This window comes from Neovison vison, chromosome 1 (assembly GCF_020171115.1).
Source record: "Neovison vison isolate M4711 chromosome 1, ASM_NN_V1, whole genome shotgun sequence".
Lineage (NCBI taxonomy): Eukaryota > Metazoa > Chordata > Mammalia > Carnivora > Mustelidae > Neogale > Neogale vison.
The window spans coordinates 119706802-119733844 of NC_058091.1; the positions used below are offsets into that span (position 1 = coordinate 119706802).

At 39.7% G+C, this 27043-nt stretch overlaps 2 protein-coding genes across 3 annotated transcripts in view; one reads left to right on the plus strand and one right to left on the minus strand.

Moving 5' to 3' along the window:
* The window catches only part of LOC122911212 (HLA class II histocompatibility antigen, DQ beta 1 chain), a 122805-nt gene that overhangs the window by 22548 nt on the left and 73214 nt on the right, over positions 1-27043 (plus strand). The window lies entirely within an intron of this gene.
* LOC122911237 (HLA class II histocompatibility antigen, DQ alpha 2 chain-like) lies at positions 1887-8098 on the minus strand. The gene is made up of 5 exons (XM_044255731.1): positions 7972-8098; positions 3364-3609; positions 2639-2920; positions 2220-2394; positions 1887-2045 (listed from the first exon to the last, which is right to left on the minus strand). Exons 1-4 carry the CDS (start codon positions 8057-8059, stop codon positions 2240-2242), a joined length of 771 nt encoding a protein of 256 aa, XP_044111666.1. The 5' UTR covers positions 8060-8098; the 3' UTR covers positions 1887-2045; positions 2220-2239.

Consider the following 27043-nt stretch of genomic DNA (forward strand, 5'->3'; position numbering starts at 1 on the left):
AGTGGTCTGGAGGAGGATTTGGTTTCTCACATTTTCCTAACTGGGAAAAAATAAGGGAAACCTTCAAAACCAAAGTAACTTCAAAAGAAAGTCTCTCTGTGTATTATTATTATTATTTTTTGTCTTTCTTGGAATACTCTTGAAAAATTTTGTGTTATGGAAAATTTCAACCATATATAGTAGTGAAGACAATAGTGCCATGCAATATGACTTTAATAATTACTAATTAATGGATAATTTTGTAAACCCACATACTTAATCTTACACATATCCTGGATTATTCTGAAGTTATCTTACATATCATATCATGTTCTTGATGAATATTTTATTAGAAAAATCTAAAATATAATGACTTTTTAAAATTTATTTATTTTTTATTTTCAGCACAACATTATTCATTATTTATTATTTAGCATTATTCATTGTTTTTGCACCATACCCAGTGCTCCATGCAATCCATGCCCTCTATAATACCCACCACCTGGTACCCTGACCTCCCACCCCCCACCCCTTCAAAACCCTCAGATTGTTTTTCAGAGTCCATAGTCTCTCATGGTTCACCTCCCCTTCCAATTTCCCTCAACTCCCTTCTCCTCTCTATCTCCCCATGTCCTCCATGCTATTGTTATGCTCCACAAATAAGTGAAACCATATGATAGTTGATTCTCTCTGCTTGACTTATTTCACTCAGCATAATCAGGAAGAGAGAATATTAACATTAGCTATAATATCAAAATATTATCAGTCTAACTTCTCCAATCAAGACATACAAATGGCTAACAGACACATGAAAAAATGTTCATCATCATTAGCCCTCAGGGAGATTCAAATTAAAACCACATTGAGATATCACCTTACACCAGTTAGAATGGCCAAAATTAACAAAACAGGAAACAACATGTGTTGGAGAGGATGTGGAGAAAGGGGAACCCTCTTCCACTGTTGGTGGGAATGCAAGTTGGTGCAGCCTCTTTGGAGAACAGTGTGGAGATTCCTCAAGAAATTAAAAATAGAGCTTCCCTATGACCCTGCAATTGCACTCCTGGGTATTTACCCCAAAGACACAGATGTCGTGAAAAGAAGGGCCATCTGTACCCCAATGTTTATAGCAGCAATGGCCACAGTCGCCAAACTATGGAAAGAACCAAGATGCCCTTCAACGGACGAATGGATAAGGAAGATATGGTCCATATACACTACGGAGTATTATGCCTCCATCAGAAAGGATGAATACCCAACTTTTGTAGCAGCATGGACGGGATTGGAAGAGATTATGCTGAGTGAAATAAGTCAAGCAGAGAGAGTCAATTTTCATATGGTTTCACTTATTTGTGGAGCACAACAAATAGCATGGAGGACAAGGGGCGTTAGAGAGGAGAAGGGAATTTGGGTAAATTGGAAGGGGAGATGAACCATGAGAGACTATGGACTCTGAAAAACAATCTGAGGGGTTTGAAGTGGCGGGGGGGTGGGAGGTTGGGATACCAGGTGGTGAGTATTATAGAGGGCACGGCTTGCATGGAGCACTGGGTGTGGTGCAAAAATAATGAATAATGTTTTTCTGAAAATAAATAAATTGAAAAAAAAATATTATCAGTCTATACTTGCTTGATCCTGTGTAACTGGCCATGAAAATAAACTGGAAAGTGAGATTAAGTGGACCTGAGGCATAAGGGGCCACAGCTCTAGTCAGCCATGAGATGAAAGACAGGAAAGTTTTACTAAAAGATCTCATAAAGGGAAATTTATTATTTCCATGGGAATAATGGATCAGAGTTACAAAGAATCAGGGAACTGGGTGGAATATCCCAGATAGCTCACTGTAGGTAACAACTGAGAAAAGAAAAAAAAATCAGGCATTCAAGGGACAGAATTCCAAAGGGTATGTGAGCTCTCAGAGGATATAGGAGGACCTTAAGTTCCAGAAAGGAGGTGAGAGGAGGAGCATTGGAGAGAGAAGGAATACAGTGAGCTAGACCAGGCAATAGTGCCAGGTCACCTATCAAGTCCAATCTTCTGCTCTGGTCGGCGGACATGCGGTGCTCCTGCAATAGGACAGACATAGGATGGTTGATCCTAGGGTGCTCCTGTGCTGTCATTATGCCCTCCCCCAGACTCCTACAACCTTTCAACCGTATCTGTGTCCACAAATTCCTCCCAGTTTCCTTCCTCCTGTGCTGTGTCTCCAGCTCTCAGCTTTGACAAATCCGAACGCTTACCTTCCTTTCTAGGGTGTGGCTCACAAGGGTCCTTGATGTCTGGAAGCACCGCTTGAGTGCAGCCCTTGGATAATGAAGACGGTGCCCACCACGATGCCCACAAGGCCCATAGACAACCCCAGGGCACAGACCACAGTCTCTGTCAGCTCTGACATAGGGGCTGGAATTTCAGGTTCTGTGAAAACGAGGTTGTGGATGTCAGACGACAGAGTGTTGGTTCATGTATATGTGTGTGGGATGGAGCAGGAGGGATGGTTTTTGTTCTATGGGGACTTAGGGCACCATGGTTAAGGAAGAGGGTAAAGTCTATTATTTGAAACCTTTAAGGTATAGAAAACATGAGATTTACAGGCTCAGAGGCAGGATATTCTGAACTTGATAGAGAAAGAAGGTGCCAAGGGGGTGGAATTCATACATACCCCAGTGTTTCAGAAGTGGTTCGTCCAGGCCCCAGTGCTCCACCTTGCAGTCATAAATATCATCAGCAGAAGGGAGGAAGGTGAGGTAACTGAACTTTAGGAAGGAATGATCCTTCTTGGCGAGGAAGCTGGTTTCAGAAACACCTTCTGTGACTGAGTGCCTGTTCTTCAACCATGTGACATTGATCACAGGAGGAAAGATGTTGTCCACAAGACAGATGAGGGTGTTGGGCTGACCCAGACTCACAGGAGACTTGGGAAACAGAGCCATCTCAGGAACCTCTGTGGTGAGGAAGAAGCACTGATATGGATTGCAAAGAGCTCTGCCCTCAGGTTCTGCACTGTGTCCTGCAAGAGCCCGTCAACAGTTCCCCATCTGATGGTAGAAGAATTCTTACTTACCTTCTACTTGGGAAATGCTATCTACACACTGCCTGTATTTTATCCCTGTGCTCTTCCCCCTGTGGGCATGCTTACTAAAGTGTCAGATCTCTAGGACTTCTCTTTGAGGGGTTCAAGGAGTACAAGAAGTTAGGGTCCTTGTATTACATGACAATATTTCAGTTTTGAGATAGTAGATAATGAGTGTTCAGTAATTACTATGAGAAGATCTGGGGAAAGATCCTTGGAGAGCAGTCAAGTGTATCTATCATAGGGAGAAAGGGAAAGAGACCTGAAATGTAGGGATAGATTTAGTAAAGAGAGGCAGAGTGGTGGACACTTACCATTGGTAGCAGCAGTATAGTTGTAGAGTTTAATCAGGATGTTCAAGTTTTGTTTTGCTATTGCCAAGTTTCTCAGTGCACCTTGTGGGTCAAAACTTCCAAATGTACTAAACATAGGTAGCCGCCAGACAGTTTCCTTCTTCTCCAAGTCCACATAGAATTCCTCATCTCCATCAAATTCATGGGTGAACTGGCCAGAGGGACCATAAGACTGGTAGACATTTATGCCATAGGAAGCAACGTGATCTGTTGGTCAGTAAGGGCGAGGAGCAGGAAGTAGAAAACAGGGAGAAAAGAGCCTTATTAAACCAAGTGACAGAACAAACTGGCTTTCAAATATAGTGGGCTTCATCTTTGGCATAGTCCTTAGGCATATTTCCCAGCACCACCTTTGCTCCCTCTCTCTCAGTGTTGGTAATTGTCCAGTTAGAATAAAGTCTGCTTTTCCAGTGTCATGTAGGCTCCACAAGAGCAGAATTACAACAGCCTTGTTACTGCTATTCCCTGTGTACCTAGTTACCACCTGGTACACTCAGTAGGTTTATAATAAATATTATAATAAAATGAATGAAGGGATGAATAAATTATCACAGCCTATCTTCCTTTCTCAGAAATTCACTTTCTTTCCCTCAGCTTCATAAGTTTTATCTGTTTCTTAATTCTTTCATGAGTTAATAACACATGCATTTTGATTCCCCTCCCTGCAGGACTGGTTCAGAGCAGAACATTTTCTCCATCATTCCTTCCTTCTTTCCTTCCTTCCTTCCTTCCTCCTACTCCCCCCTCTCTTTCTGTTCCTCCTTCTACTTCTTATTTTTCCAAAGAAAAGCACACAGAACCATATTATTTTAAAAGAGTTTCTTAACTATTATAGGGTAAAAGAAATTGTATGACAATATTACAAAGTATATACAAAATAAACAATGCTTCTAAGGTCACTGTTTTAACAATAGTAATCCTCAGAGAAGAACACTTGATTTCATCATAAACACAAAGTGTAAGCTTTATTAGATTTTTTTTTTCACTCCCAACTCCTCCCACCCCCCCTTTTTTTCCTTTGAGGAGGTTACTAAACTTCTCTCATAATTCTGACTCAACATTTCTATCTGTTTAGGATTCCAGGCAAACTATGGCCCTTTCCCTCAAATGGACAATGTCCTTGTGTGAGGAAGCCAAAGTAGAATGGCAGAAGTAGGACTCCACTCAGTGAGACTAACTGGACAGTTTTGTGAAGAAATATGCATTGTTGTTGTTGTTGTTGTTGTTTTAAACACTTCCTCTTTATGTTCCTCCTCATTTACAGAACATCAGCAAGATGTCAGACATCATGAGGAGCAGGGAGTAAAACACCAGTCAGTATGGTTTTCAAGGAGCTTATTGCTCCTTGAAATAAGAGCCAAAGTGAGTAGAGCCAAGTGAGTGCGGGAACAAAGATAGGAAGCTGTGGTGAGACCTGGAAGGGAACAGCAGCAGTCTTATGGTCCCACTTCCTCTGCAATACCTCAGCAGCCAAACCAAAGTTTGTTATTCATTCATGTTCCTTGGTCTTTGCTGGGGTCTTTCTCCTTGAAACAAAGTTCTCTTTACAGATTTCCTGGACACCTCCAATTCCTTCTCCACGTTCCTGCTTAGTTACCAAAATTTTAGCTAAGTTCTCTCATTGAACATGTTTTTGATCACATTATACCCTCCAGCACCTTCATCCCAGTGTCTTGCTCTCCAAATTTATCTATACCTCATCCAGCTCACTCTCTTTGACCTCCTTGGTTGATTACTTAAAAGACCCTCCACCAAAGCCTCTTTATCCTCTATACTTTATCCTTGACTCCTTTTTTAAACGAGAATATATGCAATTATTGTTTTCATCTGATACTTGTCCTGAATTGTCAACCGTTGATGAACATTACACTGCTAGGCCAACTGGAACCAGTCCACTTTTGTAGTTTCAGTCCCAACTGAGTCCATGGTCCTGGACAGCAATGGTCCTTCTGCTTTCCTGCACCAGGGGGCAGATAGTATGTACTTTCATCTTTGAATCCTCAAAAGTTACCTCATGTGTGCTCAAATGTGTGTATTGAATGTCAATTGCTATTCTTGAGGATCAGAGAAAGTTGTGGGGAGTGGAGACTGATAGACACAGAAGTAGCAGAATAATATGGAAGTAATCAGTAGTAACCAAGGGTGTATTATGACTTGCGAGCTTAAACACTGTTGCTTTCATGGGCCCCTTTCTCCATTAAAATATTGAAAATCATATTTTGTGATTGCATTGGTCCAAAGACAAATATAATGCAAACTTAATTAAAAATTAAAATGTAGGGACACCTGGGTGGCTCAGTTGGTTAAGCAGCTGCCTTCGGCTCAGGTCATGGTCCCAGCGTCCTGGGATCGAGTCCCACATCGGGCTCCTTGCTCAGCAGGGAGCCTGCTTCTCCTTCTGCCTCTGCCTGCCTCTCTGTCTGCCTGTGCTCACTCTCTCTCCCTCTCTCTCTGACAAATAAATAAATAAAATCTTTAAAAAAAATTAAAATGTATTCCTCTACTCTAAATGTTCATTTTTTTTCTTTCAAATTTAAAAGAAATTAGAACATTTTCACAGGTGCCCTACAAGCAAGACATACCCTTGATACTGCCCTACCTGTATCTAATGGATAAGTTGAGCCTGGCCGGGGTACTCTGGTGTAACACTGAAGAAAGGAAATTAGAAGTTCTCTGGAGAAGCAAGTGAAACCACTGAATGAAATTAGAATGGGAGTAGTCATGGTAACAATGTTGGTGAAAATTAGAGCATGCGTCATTTTACTTAATTTGTTTTTTCTACTTTGGTTATTATAAATGAACTTTCTGGGTCAATAAGACAGAAGGAAGCTGTGTGGCTCAGTCTGTTAAGAGCTACCTCTGGCTTCAGCTCAGGTCATCATCGCAGGGTTGTGGGACCAAGCCCCACCTTGGGTTCTATGCTCACTGGGGAATTTGCTTGAGATTTTCTTTCTCTACCTGTTCCCACTCACAGGCTCACTCTCTCTCTCAATCTCTCTCTCTCTTAAATAAATAAATAAATCCAAAAAAATTAAACAACAAGTATAGGGCTGGAATAGATCCTGGAAGGAAAGGATGATAAAGTAATTCATGAAAAGAAGGTGTGAAAATGTGGACAGTGAAGGTAGAAGAGCTGGAGTGATTAAATAATTAGTGTGTGCTTGTCCAGTTTTCCTCTGAAGGGGTATCCATTAGCTAGAATGAAGAATAGGTAATTTGAGTTGACAATTTAAGGATAACATAATTTAAATAATGGAGTTTTTAATAATAAATTTCTCAATTTTTAAATAAAAATAAAGATATTCTCTACTTTGTTAAAGATAAAAATTATGGATAGCCCAAGTGTCCATCAGGTGGATGGATGGGTGGATAAAGAATGGATAGATGAATGGATAAAGAAGATACAGTGTCTATCTATCAATCAGTTATCTATCTATCTATCATCCATTATCTACCTATCTAACCTCTATCTATCTATAATGGTATAATATTCAATCATAAAAATAATAAAATCTTGCCTTTGTAACAACATGGATAGATCTAGAGGCCATAATGTTAAGTGAAGTAAGTCAGCCAGAAAAAGACAACTACTATCTGATTTCATTCATATGTAGAATTTAAGAAATAAAACTAATGAACAAAGAAAAAAAGACCAAAAAACAAAACAAAACAAACGAGAATCTTAACTACAAAGAACAAACTGATGGTTACCAGGGGTCAGGTGGGTGGGGGGATGGGTGAAACAAGTGAAGGGGATTAAGAGTACGCTTATCTTGATGAGCACTGAATATATATGGAACCATTGAGTCACTATATTGTACATATGAAACTAAAATATATCCTGGAATTAAAATAAAAAATACCAAACCACACCTGTAATAGTAACAATTAAGAAACAGGAATGATCATTGACATTTCTATTTCTTCATTATAGGAAAAGCATTTCTAAATACATTTTTTACTTGATTATTTGTGAAGTGACATATATGAGGTCATGTGGAAGAATGACTTGTCTACAGGTATTCAGATGGAATTGTTTGCCTAATCCCCCCATGCCAGTTTCCAGAATGAAAATGTGTGCAAATCTGAGATAAAGAAGAGGACACCCTTGTCTATATCTACGTAGTATACATAATTCATGGAACCCTACTCCAAGTGAGACTAAGAAGAAACATAAAAAGCTTCAATGTTGTTCAGAGACATTTGGGAACAATAGTTCATGAATTTTTAGTAACAAAACATCTACTCATGGAAACATTTCTAATCTTTGGGGAAATCATAAATGAATGCCATTGAGCCCTGCAGGCTATATTCACTGGATCTGATAGCAGAAAGGAATAATGTCCTTGATGAACTCTGCAACAGCACAGGTAGCAAAGAGAATGGGTTGGTTTGTTTTCCAGTTTGTTCCCCAGTTTCCTGGAGGAAGGAATGACCATAATTTTTAGACCTGTTTAATATTGAGAACACCTTTGAAATTCTCTACTATTTCTATGCCAATCTCTATTTTTATCTCTTCCAATTCCATTTCCCAAATATAGTAATTACATCCCTCAGCTGTGCACTCACCCACAATGTCTTCACCACCAGAGGGACCCATCATGGTGGTCAGAGTGAGGGTCCCCAGAATCAGAACTCTGTTCATCCTTTTCTCCATGTGGTTTCTGAAGTTGCTGTTCTGAGTGACAGAGCAATGGTGAGGACCCAAATGAGAAGGGAATCTAAAGACACCCAAACCACGCTCTGCTAGGTCAGATTCTGGCCAATCAGAAAAATCCCCTATATGATGACACCTCTGTTGCCACTTGAAGAGTTTGTACAAAGAAAGTTGAAGGGATTGGGAAATTCCCTTGTGATGTTGCCTCCATTCAGGATAGACCTGGGGAAATTATTTAGAAAAGGAGGGAGGATATTAAATTAGAATCTTCTTATGGGAGTGTATTTTTGCTGGTGGCAAGAGGGGTGGAAATTTCTGATTAGCCTTGTGTACCGGTAACATCATCCCTTACATGGTGTTCTTCAGGATATTCTGGGTGACAACTCCCAGAAATTCTTCCATAAATTGATTCTCCTTCCTGGCAATTCCTAACTCCTTCCCCTTTCCTGGCTTCCATATGTGGGTTCATTGCTTTTCTTTTTTGCTTCCATAGTGCATAAAACATTCTCCACAATTTGAGTAGATTCACCTACCTAAAGTATTGTTGGTGGTGGTCAAGGAATACCTTTGCCTTTCTACTTATGTAAATCCAGTTGACTTAAGTTCTCATGTTCTCAAAATGTCCAGTATTTGCATCTGGAGCAATAAAAGAAATCATAATGTTGGGACACCTGGGTTGTTCAGTTGTTAAGTATTTGCCTTTGATTCAGGTAATGAATCCAGGGTCCTGGGTTGGGCTCCCTGCTCAGGAGGAAGCCTGCTTCTCCACCCCCCCCACCCCGGGGTTCCTTCTCTTGCTCTCTCTCAGTGTGTTAAATTAAAAAAAAAAAAAAGAGATGTCATAATGTCATGAATGCTGCCTACAGTAAATGCTGTTGTGCTCTGTGTTTTAGGCAATTAGGGGACACTGATTACATTAAAGACAGTTTGGGATGCCTCATTCTATGATTTTTAGTTTTTCAATTCTTTTTGTAATGAAGAATTCAGATCAAATGGGCAGAGTGAGGGGAATTGCTGTGACTTAGAAATTAGTTTCCTTTCCAGAACCTCCTGGATCTTTTCATATTCTTTATCCTGCCACAAATTCCAGATATTTGTAAGGGACTAGAAATTGAGTTAATGTCAAGGGCAGTCATTAGAGGGAGACATATTTTTTTGTTTTCCTGAAGAATTGATTTTCTGTGTGTTTTAGAAACTACAAGTTAATGGGGGTGGGAGTGTGGGGAGGTTCCACTTAGAGTCAATCTCTCTGTCCCTGTCTGATGTCCTTCTGTTTCTTGGCACACTGCCATACCTCATGATGATAAAGACTGTAGGAAGAGTGAGACAGGAAAAGCCCTGGCATCTAGCAGCCACCTTGTACTATTAAGCAGGTCTTGGTGTTGCCAGGAGCTGGTCTGCAACTCACAGCCAGGCTCTGGTGTTTTCCTGGTGAACATAAACAATGTCATAGGACAGCAGTGTCAGACAGCCACTCAGTGACCATGACGGATCAAGACAGAGGACAAGGCCACTCAGTAACCATGCCTGAACACAGACAAAACACAAAGATTGTCAAAGCCACAAAAATGACCAAGCATCCCTCTTTCCTAGATGATACAATTGTCTTCTGCTTCAGTACCAGTTAGAGCTTTAGCCTCAGCCTGGTCTTCCTTATTCTAGGTAAGATTTATTAAGATGCCCAACTGTAGAATTATTCCATCCTATTATTCCCTCTACTTCCTGACAATCCAACTAAGAGCAGAGTCCCTCTCTCTTAAATCCTCTTCAAAATCACCTAACACAAGCCCAAACCCTATAGTAGTTAAACTGTCAGTTTTATGTGTTGGTTAGGCTCTAGTCCTCAGTTAATAAATCAAATATTAATGGGGCGTGGCTCTGAAAATATTTTGGAGATGTGATTACAATCCATAATCAGTTGATTAGGAAAGAGAGGTCTTCCTAGATAATCTGGATGAGTCAGAACCAACCAGCTGTAAAGTCTTCAGAAGCAGATCTGTGGGCTCATGGGTGGCTCAGTGGGTTAAGCATCCGGCTCTTGATTGAAGTTCAGGTCTTAATCTCAGGGTCGGAATTTAAGCCCCATGTTGGGCTCCATGTCAGGTGTGGAGCCAATTAAAAAAAAAAAAGACAAGAGATGAGACTTCTCTGAGAGAGAAGAAATTGCACTGTGGGCTCTAGCACCTGCCTATGTCTGGAATCAAGTCTGTCTTTCCTGACAATGGCCAGACCTGTGGATTGGATTTGCCCAGTGTACCCCATAATTATTAATTAATATTTCCTGCTTGTTCTGCTCTTTGGTTCCAGCACCCTCTTACTGAGATGCCCATGATTCTCTATGGTGAGTTTTCTCCCTCACCACAATGAACAATTAAACCAACTTGTTCATCCACAGGTGTGCTCCTGATGGTCTTTGGCTGGAGGCATCAATGGCAGCTCATCAGTGTGCTGTGAGGAATAGACATATGCTGCACCTGAAATGAAAAATTCCTAGGGCTCCCCCTATACCTGTAGGTATAGGTATAGTACACTAATATCTTCCCCGGTTTTCAATGAGGATATTGAGTTTCAGAGAGGTGGAGGAATTTGCTTAGGGTCACACAGCTCGTGAGTGCAGAGGTGAAATGTGACAAGAGTAGAAGCCATGAGTCTTTGTAGTGGTTGGGAGTTTCCTGTGTGGATTCAGAATACAGAGTCCTAAGATAATTAGGATAGATATTTGGCCCTATGGGTGGATTTAGTCTCTAAGTGTGTGTCATTATGGATGAAGAGAGATTCTGAGGCTCCACTGAGGCATGCTTCATTTATGATACAGCAACCTTCTTTTAGTGCAGGAAATAACATGTTTCTATGCTTTTCTGAATCCAGACTTAACTGCTTTCTACTGCTAAAATCAGAAACAAATGGAGTCAGCCTAAAAAATACACTAAACAGACAAAACCAGTTTATTCATACAAAAACCTTAATTTAGCTTATTTTGTAAGACTAATTGAACTGGTTCATTTCTTGCTTGTGCCTTTGGAAATGACAAAGGAAGGTGAACTGTTTCTCATGGTTGATATGAGGTAACCACGGAAAACTGTAATATTGTAGCCAATCCCTTTGAAGAATTAGCTGTAACTGCTTTCTCATAACATAAGCAACTTTATAACAAGATATACTTGAGCCTCCTTCCACCTTCTGGTTTAAATGCTTCTGGTTTGCAAGCTGTCTTACTGGCATATGCACAATAAATTTTTACTAATTACCACTTCAGAGATTCATTGGTTTTACTTTGGCTGTTTTGAACCTTTGATATTTCCTTGCAAAAATTACCCAAGATTTTGACAAATGGATAAAACCTTTCTTGATGATACTCAGAATTTTACCTATTACTATTAATATAATCTTTAAGGAAAATTCAACTCAAATTAGGAAATTAGGGTGTCATCCCTGTGGATCAGAATTTCATCTTGGTTGGGAAGTTGAAGGTCCAGTGTCAGATCTCAAATCCTGGGAGAAGTTGAAGTCTAATGAAGCCCATGTCATTAACTAAAACAAGATGAGCTCTGTCTATAACCCGACTGTCTCACCTCCTCCTGCTGTCACCCAAGGAAACTGTTGTAGTCACTTCAGTCTTTAGGTCATAATTTTAACATAAAGTAAAATTAGTAGTGAGTTGGATCCAAGAGAATGGTGTATCATTTTTGACAAAAATTAATTTGTTACTAACTGAAAGGTAAATGAAAGACTTTTTTATAAATTAATGGTAGAAAAAATTTTGAAATTTAAAATATTACTTTGTCCAATAATTTTCTTAAAAGGCACTAATTTCCTCATTTGATTTAACTTAAATTATTAATATAAATATGTCCTTATAACTGACATCATTGGAAGCCCTCTAAGAAATTATTTAGACAGAATGTAGGTTAGTTCTAATTAACATTTATAACATTTTCTAGGGACTAGTGTATTTTCAAATTCTTTAGTTCTGCCTTTCAACTCCTTTGTCTTGTCCTAACCCTGGTTATTATGTGTTGGTGAAGTTTTACTAAAAAGGCCAAATCCTCTTGTAGACATGAGAGATGCTTCACAGCAATAGCTGAGTCCAGAGAAGCAGAAGTAAGAAGAGGACAGACTTTGTAATTGAATAAGTAAGTGTTCAACACTGATTCACCTTGGGCAAGTCACTAAGCAAGCACTAAGAGATCACCAGGAAGTTGAATTTTTTTGTGAAGGATATTATCTCATCAGCTTTTTCTATACACAAACCACAATAAAATGTAATGATTTGAATAATGTTTTAGTATTTTCTCATGATTCTGAAAGACAGCAAATGGTGCCATGCCCATGTGAACACTCTGTTCTGGGGCAGCTCAGGCAAGTCCCAGTACTAAGTCAGTTTAAGAGGTGAGTTAACATTGCAGTTCTTAATACTATGAGCTGTAAAGAACTTATGACAATTTTTGCAATGTACCACAATGTTCTCTGGTTTCCGGGTATAATAGAGCAATGAGTTTTGCATGTGAGAGTTGGAGGGCTTCCTTAATTGCATGAATTCCACCCACTCACCTACTAAGTTTTACTTTCTCCCCATAACTTTCTCAAAGGAGATGTGAACCAAGAACAGTTGAATTCCAACATGCACAAGATGTTTTGATTTGTTCTCTCAAAAAACATTTAGGGTTTCCCAATGAGAGTACAGAAAGTGGGAGAATTATAAGTGATCTTATCAAGCACATTTTTATGCAAAGGCCTTTGTACTGATAATCCAGTCACCTGGCCTCTCAAATGACAAAGGTGATTGTAGAGGCTGCTTTTAGTCGAACAGGTTTGAGGGATGGAATGCAGACAGGTCCATCAGGTGATCCACCACAAAATATCCACAGGCCCTCACTGACCAATGAGCTAGTTACAACTTGGCACAGTTAGCAAAAAAGGGAGAGTTCCATAGGTTGCCATACAGCGTTATCTTCCCCTTTTAAACACAGCCCCCACCCACTGCCTCCTTACAGACAGCTTCTCCTCTGTGGTCTTACCCTCCCTTGTCTGTCTCCATTGATCTACTTCAGGTGAATTCTTTCCCCTCCAGTGCTACTGGCTTCCACCTGATCCATGCCTCACATTTGTGGCCCCCATCTGATCAAGAGAGACCACATTTAGGCACCACATTAATGAAGCAGATGGGCATTGCAAAGACGATTATCTGTTTTTCATGTAATATCACTCCCACCTAATCTTTGCCACAAACAATTCCTTTCTATGAACTAGTTGCTTTCTCTCTTAAACTGCTGAAAACCCTCAAAAATTGCCTCCATGTCTAGATCTTTCACTAGAGCTTAAGGGAACTCTTCAGCTAAACTGAATAGGTTCTTTGATGAGGACTGCATGCTAGGACTATAGCATATAGTCAATAAATGCTTGTTCATTGAACTGAAGCTCTTCATTTATCAGGTTATAGAACTGACTGCCTGGAGACAGATGATGGTCTTCATGTCCAGGGGTGTTTGGTTCTCTTTCCAGGAACTCTCCAATCCTAATGTACTTTGAGGTAGTTTGAAGAGGTGGGGTTTAGATAAGGTGGCCAAAAAGAATTCTTGAGATGTATTCAGTGCAAAAAGTGATTTTATTAAAGCACGGGAGACAGGACCCATGGGCAGAAAGAGCTTCCCTAGGGTCTTGAAGAGTCACCAATTATATACTTTCAAGCTGGGAGGGGGTTAGGGGCAGCAAAAGCCTCCAAGATATTTTGAAGACAAGGTTTCCAGAACCTTGAAGACATTAGCTATTTTTAGGAAAAGGTCTTTCACTACTGTTTAATGAATCCTCAGTCATGAGACCCTTCAGATATATATTAGTGAGGCATATGCTTGGAGGATGATTCCTAACATTTATCTGGGAGGTTGGGAAGGGGGTGGAGCAGAGGGGAATGGAGATAAAGGGAGCTTCCAAAGGAATAGAAACTTGTTTAAAGTAGAATACATTTAACAGTCTCACAGGACGCTGGAGGGTCAGGCTAAGATTGACTTTTGCCCTTAGCGAAGTGTCAACATCTAAGCAGCTCATTTCCCACAGTTTCAAGGACTGGTCAATGGGTTGTAGAAAGAAAGGTAATTTAATTTTTTTCTTTTGTCTCTGTTTAGCACATGGCTTACCATGATCATTCATTATACAGGAATATTTGCTTATTGTTAGTCAATAAAGCAAATGAAAAAGATGAAATAATTTTAAATGTAATTGTCTATTTTAAAATGCATTTTTTAAACCAGATGTTAATACATATAGTTAAAGAATTTTGCCTAGAAAGTTTTAAATTGTGATTTAACTAGAATTTTAAAATACAAGTCATAACACAAGTAGCATTTTAATGTTCAAATAACTGACAATAATAGGGAAAAGTAACCCACATGTGTGCAAGTTTGGGAATTTTCAAAAAAACGTTTCCAACAAAAGAAGTATCTTATAAAATCATGTTTACAATAATAGAATTGATAACAGATTATTCTTCCTGGAGTATTTCTCTAAAGATATATGTAATATAAGCCCTGGCAGTTGATTTTCCTTTTGTAATGTGTTATTACAAATAACTGGATGCTGAGGCATCCAGTTCAAAGGCTACCTTGAATAAACACATTACCAGCCAAAGGTAATGAGCCAGGGTTCCCCACTCTGATTTTTCTGTTTGTTATAGAGATCTAGTTGATCTATCTATCATCTATTTATTTTTCAGCTTTTATTTATTTGGGAGAGAGAGAGAGAGCATGAACAGGGTGAAGGGCAGAGGGATAAGCAGACTCCCCACTGAGAAGAGAGCCAGCTGTGGGACACCATCCCAAGGCTCTGGGATCACGACCTGAGCCAAAGGCTGATGCCCAACCAACTGAGCCACCAAGGTGCCTGAGATTTAGTTGATATAGATAACTAACTTCCTATACCTTCCTTTTTTCTCTTCCTGTGCTTTGATCTCCTCTCATGTTTTAAAGTAAAAAATAAAGAGTAAACCTGCAAAATCCTGGGCCCCTACTCTCAGCCTTGGTAAAGAGGTAGGTACTCCTCCCCACTCCCACCTGTGACCTCAGTATATGGTTGGAGACTGCTGTGTAATTTCCAGGATTTGTAAGTAATAAATCTTATCTCTTCCAAAGTTTCCTGGTTATTGCTGAGGGATCTTTCCATCTTATTAAGAATCACAGGAGTTGGTCCTGCAACAACAGTGTTTATGGATAGCTTGAGGCAGGCACAAAACACTACCTCATGAAAAGGAAAGCTTTGTCTAGCACCTGAGAGACTGTAGAGATGGAGGGCTTAGACTGTGCTCTGAGGACAGGATAAGGGAGAGGGGAAGGACCCACAACCCCTTAGGCCTCTTTTCTCAGCATGCCCTTGGTTAGATATCCTCAGCAGGAAACAGGGCAAATGGACCTAGGATATCTTCATTGTTCATACCTAGGCCTTCATTGCTTTACACCAGGACCCCAACCTAAAGGCCTTTTGCAGAATGTGTTTGCCCGAATGAGTCAGCTAATAAACTCCCTCCTGACCTAATGGATGATAGTTATGTAAATCAGCCTTCTCCTAGTAAACCTAGGTTGCTGGAGGATACACAGGCTATCCCTAGCAAAGGGGACTCTGACTTTGTCACTCTCTCTGTGCCTTCTAATAGATGTGGGGGCTTCTCCCTCACTCATTTCCTGTGTTAATGGTTTTAACTGGAGCCAGCTGGGGTTAGTCTAACTTGAGACGGAGACTTTAAGGAATATTCCCAAGCAGCTGCTGAAACTCTTTATTTTGGGGAAATTCCCTGTCTTCTGTGGCCCGACCTGGACTGCTTAACCCCTCCCCCCTGTTGGCAGGAAAACATGGCATCTGCTTATTCTGTGGAACTGATAAGCTCTAAAACTGGAAATCTTTTCTCTGCTTCCTGGCAGCACTTTATTTCTTCTGTTTCCCCCTTCTTGTGTTTCTGCACCAACATGGGTGCAGCCTACATGACTGGCCTCTAGACCATGCACAAAGTTTCCTTCTCTTCACTGTCACGGAGCAAGAAGAGCAACCCCTGGACCTAACACCCGCCCCCCACTCCAGATTTCCCCACCTTTGTCTCAGATAGGCACTGAAAATGGGGTGGGCTCAGATGGAACATAAATCAGTATTTAAACTAAGTTAAGTTTGTTGGTTTAATTAAGATAGACATGTCTTTGAAGTTACAGCAATAAATGTGAAACATTTATTCTATCAAGGTTTACTGAAAGTCAATAAACCTCATGTTACTTCTGTTGGGTTGTTAGCAAAAAGATGACTAAACTGATGGTTTATTGTCTATCAAAGTTTTCATGGGTAATTGCTGAGATCGCTTTCAGAGTCTTTGGTAACCTGAAAGTTCATAAAGTTTTGCTTGGATGATAAATGAAATTAAATTTGTTGGACATCTAGGTCTTCCAAATGGGACAAAATGCTAAGTCATTAATTACTGGACATAGGTTTGCGCTTTTGACTTACTGTAAAGAAACTAAGAATATTTAAATTTATTGGTAAACATGTTTTGTGCTTAACTGATTTACAAATTTGCCATCTAAAGAATTTTGTTGTAACATTCACAATTGATTAATAACTGATTGGAGACTAAGGTGCTTCTAAGAGTACAAAATTCTGCTAACTGTATCTAAGACTAATGGAAATAAGGGAAGCAACTCTGTATGTGGAAAAGTAGATACATAAGCAAGATAAGGAATGGGAATGCATTTTGCTAAAGATAAAAGGTAATTTGTTCTAAAGGAAATGGTTGTTTGGAAAGAAATAGCTTGGGACATCATCAGAATGCAAAGAAAAGTTGTAGAAGGTTTGTGTAGGGAAAACTTTGGAATAGAATCTTAGGCTTGGTCAGGACAGACTAAGATTGAAATGAATGGTTTTTAAAGGTACATTGGTATAAGATTAAAATTCTCTCCATTCAAAAAGACAGTTTTCTTAAATTAATCTGCTGTTAGGAAGAAAATGTAAACAGTTGTTTCCTCTTTGCCTATCTGGAAAAAAACATTTCCCACATTTTGCCTTTATCAGGTCTTTAACATCCCTAATTATATTTAATTTAATTATATTGGTATGTACTTTAAAACTTTATATGATTTTAGCAAAAGTTGACAAAATTTAAGTTGTAAATGAAATCTCTAACTCATTATGCTTATTTTTGGTATGCTAAATTACTTAGGAAGTACTGCTAAATGACAAACCTTGGGCTACATTTGGGTAAATGCTATAACTATTCTAGAGATTCTATGAATTTCCTAAAGTTTTAGTGTTTTGATAGATCATCCCTTGATATTGTAATTATTGAAGTGTTATGTATCACAGAAGTAACCTGATTTCCTTGCCAGCTAAATTGTAAACTCTCATCTCATCAGCTCTTTAACCATATCCATTCTGAGTTTTTGTCATTTATAATTGTTTTAATTCTCTTGTAAAATGAGTTCCATCTTAAAGGAGATTCATATAAAGGACTTTCCAGACAAATACAGATATTTGATATATTTGAAAATCCTAAAACTGAAATGGATAAGAATTTCCAGAACTACCTAAAGCTGCATTCAAACTAAACCAGAATAGTAACATGGGACTAAATGAACTAAAAGATTATAGTGTTGAGTCTGTTATCTTAAACGTTGCTGGTTCTCTAATGTTTGCTCTTCCAGACTAGGGAAACTTTTTTCTTAAAATATCTGTGACTTACAGAAATGTAAAAATACTGATTTGTAAACAAATCAAAGCATTCAACTTTTCTCTTTATCCGAATCCTCTAAAGCTCAAAAGGTCTCAGTAAGTATTCCTTCTTCCATGACAATCAGTCATTTGCACAAGTTCAATAAGAATCTGTTCTCCTGAATGTCCAATGGAAAAAAGACAGCCTCTTTAATAAATGGTGTTGGGAAAATTGGACAGCCACGTGCAGAAAAATGAAATTGGACCATTTCCTTACACCACACACAAAAATAGACTCAAAATGGATTAAGGACCTCAATGTGAGAAAGGAATCCATCAAAATCCTTGAGGAGAACACAGGCAGCAACCTCTTCGACCTCACCCGCAGCAACATCTTCCTAGGAATATTGCCAAAGGCAAGGGAAGCAAAGGCAAAAATGAACTTTTGGGATTTCATCAAGATCAAAAGCTTTTGCACAGCAAAGGAAACAGTGAACAAAATCAAAAGACAACTGACAGAATGGGAGAAGATATTTGCAAACGACATATCAGATAAAGGACTAGTGTCCAAAATCTAGAAAGAGCTTAGCAAACTCAACACCCAAAGAACAAATAATCCAATCAAGAAATGGGCAGAGGACATGAACAGACGTTTCTGCAAAGAAGACATCCAGATGGCCAACAGACACATGAAAAAGTGCTCCAAATCACTAGGCATCAGGGAAATACAAATAAAAACCACAATGAGATATCACCTCACACCAGTCAGAATGGCTAAAATCAACAAGTCAGGAAATGACAGATGCTGGCGAGGATGTGGAGAAAGGGGAACCCTCCTACACTGTTGGTGGGAATGAAAGCTGGTGCAACCACTCTGGAAAACAGCATGGAGGTTCCTCAAAATGTTGAAAATAGAACTGCCCTATGACCCAGCAATTGCACTACTGGGAATTTACCCTAAAGATACAAACATAGTGATCCAAAGGGGCACGTGCACCCGAATGTTTATAGCAGCAATGTCCACAATAGCCAAACTATGGAAAGAACCTAGATGTCCATCAACGGATGAATGGATAAAGAAGAAGTGGTATATATACACAATGGAATACTATGCAGCCATCAAAAGAAACGAAATATTGCCATTTGCGACAACATGGATGGAACTAGAGTGTATCATGCTTAGCGAAATAAGTCAAGCGGAGAAAGACAACTATCATATGATCTCCCTGATATGAGGAAGTGGTGATGCAACATGGGGGCTTAAGTGGGTAGGAGAAGAATCCATGAAACAAGGTGGGATAGGGAGGGAGACAAACCATAAGTGACTCTTAATCTCACGAAACAAACTGTGGGTTGCTGGGGGAGGGGGTTTGGGAGAAGGGGGTTAGGGTTATGGACATTGGGGAGGGTATGTGCTTTTGGGTAAATTGGAAGGGGAGGTGAACCATGAGAGACTATGGACTCTGAAAAACAATCTGAGGGGTTTGAAGTGGTGGGGGGGTGGGAACTTGGGGTACCAGGTGGTGGGTATTATAGAGGACACAGCTTGCATGGAGCACTGGGTGTGGTGAAAAAATAATGAATACTGTTTTTCTGAAAATAAATAAATTGGAGAAAAAAAAAAGAATCTCTTCTCCTTGTAACAGGACACTATTGGAAACATGGGGTATTTTACCAAGCCTTTGATTGGAATGTCATATTTGAGAAAGACATGCATAGACTCAGATAGTGGTCATATTGGTCATATCTGAGTCTATGCATGTCTTTCTCAAATACGACATAAAGACATAAAGACAGCTTTTTTTTTTTTTAAAGATTTATTTATTTATTTATTTGACAGAGAGAGATTACAAGTAGGCAGAGAGGCAGGCAGAGAGAGAAAGGAGGAAGCAGGCTCCCTGCTGAGCAGAGAGCCCGATGTGGGACTCGATCCCAGGACCCTGAGATCATGACCTGAGCCGAAGGCAGCGGCTTAACCCACTGAGCCACCCAGGCGCCCGAGAAGACATAAAGACAGCTTTAAGGAACTAAGGTTGACTTTATGAAACCTGGGGCCTTAAAGCCCCTTGGAACTGTTGTCCTGGTACCTTGCTTAAAGAGTTCCCAGCAGCCTCACCAGGTGAGTAAAGAATGTCACTTCCTGGAAGGTGCAGGAACCTCAGGATACACTGTAGACCTCAGGAAGAGGAGTTCACCCAAATCGACAGGTATTGAAGGCATTTCTGATGGCAAGTATGTGGCTTGGCTTCTGGCCTGGAGAGGCTAATAAAAGTTCAACCTAGAGATTCCTTATAAAAAGTTCCAGCAAAGAGATCTATATGATCTCTCACTGTTCTTGCTGATCTTATGTAAATAATTAGTCCAAATCTGTTTAAACTGGACTTGTTTTTCAAATAAATTAGTCCTAATTTGGTTATCTCTGGAAATGAGGGTTATTTTAGAGAGAAAAATTGTGTTTTAATAACACACCGTTGTGGATTATAGGTTTGATTGTCTTTAAAGTTTTGTTTACCTAATTAGACAACTTGAGGTAAGCTTCAGAGAAGTTGCACAATAGCTCATTTAGACAATCTTGTTTATTCTGTGAGGATAATAACAGAACCCCATGGGCACATAACTATTTAAACAACTGGAAAATGGGATTGATTCCCCAACAATTATGTAACTTACACCTTGACCAATTCTGTGGGGCTAGGATAAATTGCCTAAAAGGCAGTATACCCCACCCCATAGGATTAACTATGGATTTGTGGAGATAATGGATGACCCCACTTTCTTTATGATTGGATTGGATAATGCATGTGGGACTCCCCTTATCACTTGACAAATTTTCTCCCACTTGCTAGTGATCCTTTGTAATTAGGATATTGTTAAGGCTGGAGCTTAGTCCTATTTATCTTAGAAGCCAACTCTATTGAGGTACAGTTGAAAACAAATGCTTTAGCTAAGCATAGAACAGCCCTCCTTGTAAAAGGGGCCTCAAAGCTCACATGGGACAGTCCCTGACTCTAATGACTTCACATCAGGTCCAAAATATCTCAGAAACCAAAGGCCACTGATGGATGATGGAGGCCAACTTATTAAATACTGGGCTACACTTACAGATTTGCCAGAAATAATACTTAAAACTTGAAACGTAGTTATCCATATTCCTCAACCTGGCCAGAAACCTCTGGCCAGATTGATGTTGCTTACTCTAGTTGGCCAGATTTAACATGCTCCTATTAAAAATACAAATGACAGATGGTTTACTGATGACAGTAGTTTCCATAAAAGGAATAAGAAAAACTGGGTATGCCATAGTGCACACTAGCACTTTGCAATTGCCAAAGTCTCATAAATTGATATTAATACTGACTCCAAATATGCTTTCCTAGTCGTACATGTCCATGGAGCAATTTGGAAGAAAAGGGGTTTATTATTTTCAAGCCATAACTTCACAACAAAACACAGGCCTAAAATTACTACTCTTCTTAAGGCTGTACACCTACCTAAGAAGACAGCTGTAATTCACTTCAAGGATGTCAAAGATACAACCTTAGGAACCAATGAAAGTAATACAGGGTTTACATCAGGCCACTGATTTGGGCAAAAAGGCCATGGAGGTGACAAAAACATCATGAAAGAAAATTGTCCTTTGGTTTGGACTCCCTTGGTCCCTACAAAGTAACAGTGGACTGCCTTTTTTTACACATTAAAAAAAATGACCCTCCAAAACTGGATAACCCTTGACAGAAACCCCAAATTGGAGGACTGTCTCCTAACAGGACCCAATAGTTATATGACTGTAACTTGTGCTCATGGCTTCCCCCAGGGGGGATAGGCCACTGTACTCTGGGTTTTGCCTGGAATCATGGATGCATTATTAAAACCATTACCAACCTGGCCAACCTTCCAAAACTTAAAACAGTGGTGGACTTGTTCTGTCTCATTGGTGGCAATGGAAGCTCTTACTAAGTACATGGTCAGCCCCAAATGACCCTTGAAGTAGCATATCTCTATTAAAATGCTACGGTAATACAAATGTGTAAAGCAGCTTTACAAAATAGAATGGCATTGGCATTGGATGTTTTGACTGCTACACAAGGTAGACCTTGTGCTAACACAAAAAGAAAATACTATGCTTATTCTCCAGATTATCACAAAATATTTCTTGGGTTCTGACATACTCAAGTTAACACTTTAAACAGTCCCTTTCTCCTTTAATGGTTGATTAAACTCCTGGACTGGAAAAGGATTTTTGTCAACTTGCAAAAAAAACTTATTTGAGCTTCATTTTCTTTTTGTTAACACTAATCATGTTTTGCTGTTTTCTCCCATGTCTCCTCACCTGTTGTCAACTCCTTTGCTGCCATAACTTCCACAGATGATCCTTCCCACTTGGGAAGATCACGTGAGCAGTCTCCCCTGGACTCAGGTGCCTCTGTCTTTTGTAACTCCCCTACATATTCCCCAACTGACCAGTGTTGACCTGAGTAGGTAGGAACAACTGTATGCCCCTGTTCAGTAGGAAGAAGTTACAGAAGATTAGACCTTCCACCTTCAACAACCTTAAAGATTTAAGGGTCAAAATTGTTCAGGAGGGAATGATGAGGGAACAGAAGGCTGGCTGAGGACAAAGCAAAAGGCTGACATCTTGCAACCTCCTCCCTCCCCCCACTTCTGGGTGGGACATATGTGACATTCTTTAGTAATCTCCCACCCACCTTAATGTTAATACCTTGCTAGAGAGCAAAATGACCTTGGCAATGACAAGGCCTCTGGTATCAGGTATCTTGTAAGTCCTCTTTAGCAAATGAAAGTTCTATTGAGGCCTCCCTTTTCCTTACTTGCCCCACTCCCATGGTACATAACCTACCACCCCTCACAACCCCGGGGCAGCAGCTCTTCCTGCCCATGGGTCTTATCCCTGTGCTTTAATAAACCACCATTTTGCACCAAAGATGTCTCAAGAATTCTTTCTTGGTCATCGGCTCTGGACCTCACCCCACTGAACCTCACCTATATTCTAGAACTTCATCAAAGCTATTTTGGAAACAAGGTTTCCAGGACGCTGAGGGGACTAGCTATTGTTAGGAATGGGAGGGGTTGCCAGCATCCCTCCAGGATCTTTTAAGGAATAAATGAGGGAAAGCAGGATGGTGATCAACAACAATTTTGTTTGAGGGACACCTCTGGTTGCTTTTAATACATGGATCCTCTGACATATTCTGCATGGGATGCTACCCAGGAGTTGGAGGATTTGGCAATGGATATTCTTTAATTTTCTGGGAGAATGGCCTCAGGAGACTTCTTTGGTTCTCAAGAACTCTTTCTTGGGGTGCCTTTTAACCCACTGGAAACAATTCAGAATGCAAAGCTTAGGAAAGGGCTGAGCTCCTATAACACTGCATGGCCACAGTGGGATCTACCCTCTAGATCTTGTCTGGAGGAAATAGGACAAGTGGACCTATCACTGTTCATACTTAGGCCTTCATTGCTCTACACTATGACCCTGACCTAAGGGCCTCTTGCCGAATGTGTTTGCCTGAACCTGTCAGGTAGTAAACCCCACTCCCAATATGCTTAATGATAATTATTTAAATAGGCCTCCAAATTCCTCCAGGTTGCTGGAGGAAACACAGGCCATCCCAGACAAAGGGGACTCTGTCTCTCTCTGTTCCTAATAGATGTGGGGGCTCCTCCCTCACTCACTTCCCAGTTTAATGGCTATAACTGGAACCATCTGTGGTTATTCTATGTGCCTCAGGATGAGGACTTTAAGGAATATTCCCAAGCAGCTGCCAAAACACTCTTTGTTTCAGGGAAATTCCCTTTTTTCTCTGGCCCTACAAGGACTACTTATTCCCCCTTGTTGGCAGAAAAACATGGTATCTGTTCCTCTGTTAGAGCTGATGAACTCTAGAACTGAGAACTCTTTCTTTGCCTTCTGGCAGCACTTCATCTCTTCTGTCTCCCCCTTCCCCTTCTCCTGTTTCTGCACCACCTTGGGTGCAGCCTGCATAACTGGCTTCTGCACCATCCTCAGTGTCTCCTCCTCCCTTCACTGTCAAGGAGCAAGAAGAACACACCCTGGACACAACACTGCTCACTCCAGATTTCCCCACCAGTGTCTCAGGTAAAAAAAAAAATAAATAATAAACAAATTGACAATGAGGAGGATCCAGGGGAACAGAATTCAGTATTTAAACTAAGTTGTTTGTCAGTTTAATTAATATAGACATATCTTCAACTTTATCAGCACTAAAGGTAAAACTTATTCTACCAAGATTTGCTAGAGATCAAATAAGCTCATGTTATCTTTTTTGCAGTTTGTTAGCAAAAGGATGGCTTTAAATGGTGGTTAATCTTGTCTCATCAAAGTTTTCATAGAAGTTAAGATAGCCTTCAAAGTCTTTAGTAACCTGAAACTTTAAAGTTTTGCTTGTATGATACGTGGGATTGAATTTATTGGATATCTAGGTCTTTTCTGAATAAGGTAATGTGCTAAAGCATTGAGATCTGGATGTAGGTTTGTGTTTTTGACTACTTATTGCAAAAAACTAAGGGTATTTGAGTCTGTTGGTAAACATGCTTTGTTCTTAACTGATTCACAAATTTGCCGTCTAAAAAATTCTGGTGTAACAGTTCACAATTGGTTAGTCCTTAGCCTTCACTGGAGACTAAGGTTTTTAAAGAATACAAAATTCTAAATGTAATTAAGACTGATGAAATTAAGGGAAACAATTCTATATGAGGAAAAGTGGAAGATATGTAAGAAAAATACAAGAAATGGAAATTGAAAGTCTGCTTTCTCTCTGTTCCAAAGACAAAGTTTTCTTGAATTATTGACTTGTTTTTCTTTGCCTGTCCAGAAAAACCAGTTTCTGTGTTTTGCCTGTATCAGGTCTTAGCCCTAATAGCCCTAGTAGCCCTAATCCTATTAAGGCATGTGCTTTAAAACTATCTAAGGTTTTGGGGTGCCTGGGTGGCTCAGTGGGTTAAGCCTCTGCCTTTGGCTCAGGTTATAATCTCAGTGTCCTTTGATCAAGCCCCCAATCAGGCTCTCTGCTCAGTGGGGAGCCTGATTCCTCCTCTCTCTCTCTCTCTGCCTGCCTCTCTGCCTACTTATGATCTCTCTCTATCAAGTGAATAAATAAAATCTTTAAAAAATAAAAAAATCTTTCTAAGGTTTTAACAAACTTTACCAAGATTTACGTTAATAATAAAGGAAGTCAATAGATGAAGTCTCTTTAACTCCTTAGGTCTTTTGATTTGGCATGTTAAGTTACTCTGGAAGCACTGTTAAACAAATGATAAGCCTTAGGTTATATTGTTGGTAAATGCTATTAACTATTATAGAGATGTAATGCCTAAAGTTTTAATGTAGGTCATGACTTGATATTTTGATTATTTAAGTGTTATGTGTCACAGAAATAACCTTGTTTCCTTGCCAGCTGTAGTGTAACCTCATCTGATCTTTAACCATGTCCATTTTTTAGTCTTTTGTCTTTTATAGAGTTGTTCTTATCCTCTTGTAAAATGGTTCATCTTCAAGGAAATTCAATTAAAGGACTTTTAGGACAAATACAGGTATTTGATAACTTTAAAATCCTAAAACTGAAATGGGTAAGAATTTATAGAACTAACTAGTTAAAGCTGCATTCAAACTAAACAAGAAATGGTAACATGGGACTAGGTGAATGGGGAAAAATAATTATAGAGTTTTTTGTAACTCTTGGTTAAAACATTGCTGGTTCTCTAATATTTACTCTTCCAGACTAGGGAAACTTTTAAAAATATCTATGACTTACAGAAATGTGATGAAATATTCACTTATAAGAAAATTAAAGCATTTAACTTTTTATATACCTGAACCTCCCAAAATTCAAAAGGTCTCAGTAAGTATTCTTTCTTCTCTGGCCATCATAGTATTTGCTTAAGTTCAGTAAGAATCTGTTCTGTTTGTAACAGGACACCATTGGAAACATTGGTTATTTTAACCAGGGTTTAACTAGAATGTCATATTTGAGGAAAGCATACACTCAGACATGACCAAAGAGCCTTAAGGAATTTAGATTGACTTTATGAAAACTGGATCCATAAAGCCTCTTGGAAATATTGACCTGGTATACCTTGTTTACAGAGTTCCCAGCAGCTTCACCAGGTGAGAAAAGAATGTCACTTCCTGGCAGGTTTAGGAACCTCAGGATACTTTGGTGATCCCATGAAGTGGAATACACCCAAATTAAGGCATGTCTGATAGCAAGTACTTGGCTTGGCTTCTGGCCTGGAAAGATTACTAAAAGTTCAACCTAGAGACTCCTTGTAAAAGATCCAGCAAAGCAGATTCTAAAAGATCTATATGATCAATCACTATTTTTGTGAGCCTATGTAAATATTTATGCCAAGTTTGTTAAAATTGTACTTGTTTATACGTCTCCAAAGGCAAAGGAAACAAAAGCGAAAATAAACTTCTGGGACTTCATCAAAATCAAAAGCTTCTGCACAGCAAAGGAAACAGTCAAAAAAACAAAGAGGCAACCCACGGAATGGGAGAAGATATTTGCAAATGACAGTACAGACAAAAGGTTGATATCCAGGATCTATAATGAACACGAAACAGGCAAACACATCAAAAAATGGGCAGAAGATATGAACAGACACTTCTCCAATCAAGACATACAAATGGCTATCAGACACATGAAAAAATGCTCATCATCATTAGCCCTCAGGGAGATTCAAATTAAAACCACATTGAGATATCACCTTACACCAGTTAGAATGGCCAAAATTAACAAAACAGGAAACAACATGTGTTGGAGAGGATGTGGAGAAAGGGGAACCCTCTTCCACTGTTGGTGGGAATGCAAGTTGGTGCAGCCTCTTTGGAGAACAGTGTGGAGATTCCTCAAGAAATTAAAAATAGAGCTTCCCTACGACCCTGCAATTGCACTCCTGGGTATTTACCCCAAAGATACAGATGTCGTGAAAAGAAGGGCCATCTGTACCCCAATGTTTATAGCAGCAATGGCCACAGTCGCCAAACTATGGAAAGAACCAAGATGCCCTTCAACGGATGAATGGATAAGGAAGATGTGGTCCATATACACTATGGGGTATTATGCTTCCATCAGAAGGGATGAATACCCAACTTTTGTAGCAACATGGACGGGACTGGAAGAGATTATGCTGAGTGAAATAAGTCAAGCAGAGAGAGTCAATTATCATATGGTTTCACTTATTTGTGGAGCACAACAAATGGCATGGAGGACAAGGGGTGTTAGAGAGGAGTAGGGAATTTGGGTAAATTGGAAGGGGAGGTGAACC